The sequence below is a fragment of the Stegodyphus dumicola genome, chromosome 1 (genome assembly GCF_044657685.1).
Source record: "Stegodyphus dumicola isolate Sdum_Otavi_A_Nest chromosome 1, ASM4465768v1".
Classification (NCBI taxonomy): domain Eukaryota; kingdom Metazoa; phylum Arthropoda; class Arachnida; order Araneae; family Eresidae; genus Stegodyphus; species Stegodyphus dumicola.
The window spans coordinates 148,389,724-148,397,400 of NC_140768.1; the positions used below are offsets into that span (position 1 = coordinate 148,389,724).

Below are 7,677 nucleotides of genomic sequence, written 5' to 3' on the forward strand. Positions count from 1 at the left end.
ATCTTATTTACCATTTATTAAGTAATATTTCACATGGATATTTTTGCGGAGTATCCAAAATGTGTTTTTATTTATTTTAAATTCTTTCAACCAGGTAGTAAAATCTTCACATTCGCTTATATTTGATCTAACTTCGCAATGAAAATTTTCAGAACTCGACGGTACTTTAATTATTTTGTACAGAAAATTGCGTGGCAAAATATTTTAAACCATTTTACTTAAATTTTAAAGCACGCGAAAGGTCATGTGACAGGTCAGAAATATTACTGGATGCCCATTGATCCATCCTAGAAGCCCCACCCTCGGTGGCTACACAAATGTGCACTTGTGAAATATGCGTCCCGTTTACTACTTATCATAAATTCGCCAAAAGTAGCCAAATCCCATGTGCACCGATTACTAGGATTAAACCCAGGATTTTAACTGAATAAATACTTCTTTCATTCATCTGGAGAACTAGTAGTTCATTTGAGTGATTTGAAAGGCGTCCGTAACTTTTGATAGCAGTTTGTTCTTTACAAGCGATGAATGGAATGGACCAGAGATATTTATCGAAAGGACGTTATCCTAGTAGAAAGTTGTTTGTGTTTAAATTCATTTGTGGGTAACGATAATTTACGGATTTCCAGTATATATACATACATGTATATAAGTCTAAAATCTGATCTTCAAGAGGCATATATGTTTAATAAAACTGCAAGAATTGCAGACAAAAATACATGTATAAAAGAGTGAGGATACTTTTACTTACGAATGTGCTTACTTATACTCATTACTCAAATTAAATTCAAGTAAAAAAAAGTTCTGAAAAGAACTGAAACTTTTTTATAAGGGATTGAACTGAATTGCTTAAGAAATTGTGCCAAAGCAAATAAGCAGAGAAATTTGTATGACTTATTTAGCAGTGAATTTCCACAAAATTATAATCCAGTTCAACTAAAAAAGGGAAACATGTAAAGGAATAAGGAAGATTAATCACATTTGTGTGACATAAATACAATAATGAACCCATTTGCATGCTTAAAAATTAGCACACTAATGACCATGCTTGTGAGAAATCATTCAAGTGTCGTGTTTATTGCAAAATATCTACATAGTTGTATAAACTGAGTAACTTTATATATATATATTACCTTTGGAAATGACAAACCATATGAAAGTGGCATTTATTGCTAATTATTGTTTGGTGAAAGAGGCCTAGAGAAACATGGATAATGATGTCCATCGAAGGCCAAATGATTTTGACGTATGTCACAAGTAATTTACATGTGAAAAAAATGTTAAAGAAACATACAAATATTCACCCAGGTGAGAAACTTTATACATGTGATGTATGTAAGAAGTCATTTGTAAGGAAAACTGGCGACAGACCATTAACAAGTTTTATTTGCACTAAGTCATTTAAATTTTCTTGGAGATTAAAGGGACATATGCTAATTCACAGTAATGAAAAACCTCTTGAATATAACATATGTAATGAGTCATCTGTACTCCAAAATAACTCAAATACATGCATGTATATCCATGCTGGTAAAAAACTGCATGAATGTGATTTATCTATCAAGGCATTTGATGAGAAATGTAATTTAAAGAAACATATGCATATCCATACCAATGAGATGTTAATTGAATGTGATTTGTGTCAGAAAACATTTAAGCGCAAAAGTACTTTTAAGCAACATATGAATATCCATACTGGTGAGAAGATCTTTGAATGTGATATATGTAAGAAATCATTTAAGCACAAAAGTACCTTTCAGAAACATATGAATATCCATACTGGTGAGAAGATCCTTCAATGTGATATATGTAAGAAATCATTTGTACACAAAAGTGTCTTGATGAATCATATGCGAACCCATACCGGTGAGAAGCCTTTTGAATGTGATATATGTAGTAAGCCATTTACAAACAGAAGTATCTTAAGTGATCATATGCAAACCCATAGTGGTAAAAAATCACTTGAATGTCATATATGTAAAAAGACATTTTCACACAGAGGAAACTTAAACAGACACCGCCGTGCTCATACTGGTCAAAAGCCACATAAGTGTGATATATGTAACAAGACATTTGCACAGAGATATAACTTAACTCAACATATGGGTATCCATACAGAGGAGAAACCATTTAAATGTGATATATGTAGTAAGTCATTTGCACAGCAAAATCACTTAATTGCACATATGCGTTGTTACACTGGAGAGAAACCCTACACATGTGATATATGTTACAAATCATTTGCATTGAAATATATTTTAGATAAACATCTCCGCAACACGCACACAGGAAAAAAATCACATAAATTAAATGTATGATCAGTTAGCAGAAGATATTTTTATGCTTCTGGGAGAAAATGCCATACCTCACATTTTCAAGATATGAAAAACTAGGAGATTCTCATGGATTAGTTTTAGTTATTTAATCATGGCAAAATACACTAGGACTGTCTACTTATGAGAAAGAATGGCTTTGTGGAGTGTTTTGTAAAGAAAATTGTCATAAATTTATGTTTTAGAAAAGGATATTAAATATGGGGATATAACCACATTTATGGAATATATTCACATCTGACATATATGCAATAAAATATTTTAATAAAAATTCTGATACTATAACAGTATATTTGCATATTTTAAAATTATTTTTATACAAAGCTTATTCTGGAGTTCTTTACACTGCACAAAAAAAAAAAAAAAATGGGACAGTTCTATATCTCTCATTCCACTGGGCCGATTGATAGAATTCAACTTGCGTTTGTCATGTCTCGAAAGTGTGACTTAGGATACACATTAGATTTATATATAGTATTTTTCTCATATAGGTATTTTAGCACAAAATTGGACTTCTTCTGAAGTGACATACCAATTTTTTTCTGTATTTCGATTCTACGACTCGGATTATGCCAAACTGCCAAGTTTTGTAAAACTTACACGAGTAGTTTTTAAATAATAGCTCTCAAACTTTTAGCTCCTCAATGCTGATGGAATTTGATATCTATATTAAAATCTCTCTCTCTCTTTTTTTTTTTTTTTTTATTAAACTTACTTGATTTCTTCTTCCAGAGTTTGAAATTTAGGCTTAATCCAAATGTAATTCGCACATTTTTATGATTTATTTTTAAAATTTGTACTTTTAAATATTTTTTATAAATTTCTGGAAAATATTTTTGTATTATAGCCTATAAAATTTTTAACATCATCTTAAAGTAGATGTATTTGTAGGAATAGTTGCAAAAAATTAGTTTTTTATTCAAAATTTTCTGAGATATACATGAATTTACATATTGGCACATTTTGAAATTTGGCGTACTTATTAGAAGCGATAATAACGAAAATGCGGTTTACTCAGTTTGTTAAATATTATTTGAAAGAATGAACAACGGAACTTTCTTCTGCTCGTGCATGAATGAAAAAAAGAAAGAAAGTAGATTGCTATAAAAATTAAGAATTTTGCAAAGTGAATTATTCTTGGAACAAACTAAAAAGAATTTGCCAAGATAAATTTTTAAAGTTTTCCATAGATTTCGCACCAAATTATACAAAATTTAATATTTAGAAATAATTTGAGTTGTAGAATCGAAATATGGAAAAAATTGTCATGTCATTTCAGAAAAAGCCTGATTTTTTGTCAAAATACCGGGTGGCCATAATTAAACTGACAGTGCTCACAGTGTTCTCTAGCGCGATCGCATATTCCTAAAAAACGTACTCGCTGTACCTAAGGCTACTATAAAGGGGAGCTGAATCATCATCCATTTTGAAGCTAACTTGTTGGTATTCGCTATTGGATTAGCACTGATTTCTTGACATATTTGTGGATCGATTCCGACCTAATTTTCAGAAATATGGATGGTTGTGCTGTACCAAATTGTTCGAATCAGTCTAAAAATAACTTTAGGATGTTTCATTTCCCTAGAAATGAAGAAAGACGAAGAAAATGGATAGTTAATTCTCTTCGAGATGAATGGATCCCGGGCCCAGGAGCGTATCTTTGTGAGGTAAGTTCAGCTTCGTATTTTTCCATAGAATGTTAGAAAAATTACTCTTCTTGGTACTTTAAAATATTCATTTTCATTTAACTGTCACTTATTGATGATCAACTGATTTTATAAGTACAAAATCAACTGCGGAATGTGTATGTGTTTGTGCAGTAAAATATCGTTGTTTCATGTTGTTTCTTTTGTTATCGTGAAAAGTTTATACCGTTTGTAAAATTTGTATCATACATTTCATGTAAACTTTGTGCTCAGTTAGAAATGTGATGTGCCTTTTTCTTTAATTTTACTGTACGATTGGTGATTTAAAGTAGCATTCTATGTTTTGATTCTGATGTATTGTCGCCTAATCGGATAGTTGGCGCCAATGTTAAAAACTGGATGGTATGATCCAAATAATAAATGATTTTGTTTTTTCTTTATAGTAAGATAAATATATTCTGTATTTTTAGACATTTTTATGAAGTTAAATATTAATTTAAATATTCGATGAATCATTTTGATCCCATTATTATCCTTTATTGTAGTAGTAAATCTTAATGTTATATTTTTAACTATAGGTACTTTAAATTTATTTTTAGTGTGTGAGCAGGAAATATGTTTTAAGAAGTTTTACAAACATGATTACTTTTTAAAAATTTTGTTCTGTTTTCATAAAAAAAAATTTAAATTTATCAGAAAATTACATTCTTAAATTAATATAATATATGTAACTGTAATTAAATACTAGTGCTTTTGATTTTAATGTTAAATTTCGTGCATGCTTTTGTTAGATATGCAGGTACATTTTGAAGAAAATCAATTTGAATGCTCTAGGCAAGATGGGCGTAAAAAACTCAAGCCCAATGCTGTGCCAACTCTTTTCAGTGTGCCTAATCCCCCACAACTGTTGACCCCAAAGCGTGTAAAAGGCATTGGTTTACCAAAGCACCGTTCAGTTACATCCAATTTTTGTAATGTATGTGTTTTTTATTTTTATGGTTTTTCATAAAAAAAATATGTTTTTATTACAAATGGACTAAATTGCTTTATAAAAGAATCAAAATATTGAAATTAAGGTATTATGTGATAAAGCTGTAATTACAGTCCCTAAGATTAGATTAAAAAATTAAAATTTTGCTGTTGTTATATATATAATTAAGTATGTACTTTGTTATTATAATCATATATTGAAAATTAGGCATAAAACCTCAATTTGATGTAGTTTTTGGATAAAGTTTTTGTAGTTTTTCGAGGACAGTCATACATGGGTCTGGTTTCTTCAAATTTGCTCCTAAAAGAAAGAAACCTGTGTCTGATTGCCTTCAAAGTCAAAAGAGTTTAAATCAAAATTTGTATTAAACTAAAGTTGCTTTTTTGCTTAATTTTAAATTCCAGATAAATAGAGGGAAATATGTATGGAGTAAGTAAAAGAAATAATATTGAAATTAATAACTTTAATCTTGAGTAATACAATAATATAGTCATAATACATTGATTTAAATGTATATTTTAATGTCTTATATGTCTTGTCTGAATGTTGTTATTTTTTGTTTAAAGATTTACAAAACTTATTAGGATTATTTATATTATTTATTATTAAAATTACATTAAGTATATTTTATTTATCAGCATTTTCAGGTATCCTTACTTATATGTGTTTCATAATTTTTGCATCTTGAGGGTGGCTTGCTGCACAGTTTACCTTTATCAACTAAAGCGATTTCTGTTGCTGAACCATCTGTTGTAAGTCTTCATTTGAACAGTTATTAAATATTTAGTATTATAAACTTTTTCTAAAAATATTAACACTGTTTCTAAAATTTAAAAATATATTAACGTAATATTTACTTATGTTTAAGAAGTATGAATGCTATGAACAGTCCAATGTATTTATGCTTTTTTATAAGTTGAAAGTTACTTTTAAAATGGTAATGATTATTTGTTTTTATTTTTATCCGATCAGAGTTTATAATTTCTTTCACTTCCACATATTTCATATATTATAATTTCTTTTAGGTTCATTTGCCACAACCTTCAGCTTCATATTTTGGAGAAATAAATTTTGCTGCTGAAGTATTTTAAACGTTTCCATCTTCATAATCATGCACTTTATTTCATTTCACCAGTGGTTGCAAATGTGTACATTACAGTACATCTCAGGTGTGTTTGCAACAACATTTAGCATTACCTTCTGATTAAATAACAGCTGCTAGTAAAGAATCTATGCTATGTTTTCATTTGAGCAGCTATTAAATGTCATATGTTTTACATATATTAATGAATTTTTATACCATTTCTGAAATATGAAATTGTTTGTCTTATGGTTGCTAAACAGCTGTACTATATCTGGCTGTTGTGCTATGGAATTATTTTTGAGTTTTGAGTGTTAACAATTTATTATCTATTTATGAATTATAAAATGTTATGTAAAATAATTATTTCTTAAAATGAATGTAGTTTATATTATCTGTATTTCTAAATTTCTTATATATATATTTCAGGTTTGTTTGCAAGAACAAGCTTCAACTTCATCTTGTGATAAAATGCCATCTATTTGTGAAGGATCTCATGTAAGTAGATAATTAGTGTATTATTAAATTGCTTGCTTATACAAAACGTTTCTATTAACTTTTTTTGGGGGGGTAAAAGGAATGTAATTAATTTCATCAGCATTTACAAATTCTTTGTGTACATTTCACGTTTGTTTGCAAGAACAGCCTTTAGCCTCATTTTGCAATGAAATACCATCTATTTGTGAAGGCTCTAATGTAAGTTGATAACTAATGTATAATTAAATTGCTTCCTTATATACATTTAAAATGTTCTATAAAGTAATTTTTTGGTAAAAGGAATGTAATTAATTTCATCAATAGTTGCAAATTCTCTATGTAAATTTCAGTTTTGTTTGCAAAAACAACTTTTAGACTCATCTTGAAACCAAATTGTAATTAATTTTAATTAATTTCATCAGCATATGTGAAGGCTGTGATATAAGTTGATAATTTGTGTTATTAAATTGCTCATGATTATGGAGATAATTGATCCCTTGAAAAGCTGGAAATAAATTTTAAAAATCTATTTTTAAGTGAAATAAATTTTAAATATTAGAAAATAAAAAAAATAATCTAGAAAATGCTGAAAACAATAGAGTCAAATTTAAAAACCCACCACGGTGTAGGAAAAGAGACCTGGAAGTTGCATTTTTATTTTGTGGATTTATTATCTGTTTAAGTTTGGCATTTAATCCAAAGGGGCTTTGTCCCTGAAGGACTATTGTTTTCATTTTGTATTGAAACACTATAAACGGCTGCATCACTTTTCAAATTGTTGCCACCAAATATTATCACCCTATTATATAGGGAAGAATCTGCATAAATGCATGTATGTTTTTCGCATTTTGATAAAACAACGGTACCTAGAGCCATCAAATTTTGAATGACTTAATTCTACTGTGAATATGGACATCTGGAAGCCCGAATTTGAAATTCGGAATTTGTTTTAATATAGATTTTATATGTTGTAAAGCTTTAACGAATTTTTGATTAACAAACTTGAGGATTTCAAAGCGAGCAATGGCAATGTTGTACAGAAAAGACACTTTTATCTTCGGCGTGTGAGACAATGAATCGGGAATTCTGAAGATACGCTCATTTTAAAATTATCTTGCAATATTGCTGTTGAACTGAATTTTATAGTTT

General features: G+C 28.9%; 2 protein-coding genes across 2 annotated transcripts; both read left to right on the forward strand.

The window, feature by feature from the left end:
- Positions 1-281: 281 nt before the first annotated feature.
- On the forward strand, positions 282-2,621 carry LOC146999318 (uncharacterized). The gene has a single exon (XM_085821865.1). The coding sequence runs from the start codon at positions 1,215-1,217 to the stop codon at positions 2,316-2,318; it is 1,104 nt and encodes a 367-aa protein (XP_085677991.1). The 5' UTR covers positions 282-1,214; the 3' UTR covers positions 2,319-2,621.
- Positions 2,622-3,186: 565 nt separating this feature from the next.
- LOC146999319 (peroxynitrite isomerase THAP4-like) lies at positions 3,187-6,627 on the forward strand. Its single transcript, XM_085821868.1, has 5 exons — positions 3,187-4,000; positions 4,779-4,955; positions 5,660-5,722; positions 5,996-6,139; positions 6,481-6,627. Exons 1-4 carry the CDS (start codon positions 3,848-3,850, stop codon positions 6,059-6,061), a joined length of 459 nt encoding a protein of 152 aa, XP_085677994.1. The 5' UTR covers positions 3,187-3,847; the 3' UTR covers positions 6,062-6,139; positions 6,481-6,627.
- Positions 6,628-7,677: the final 1,050 nt, after the last annotated feature.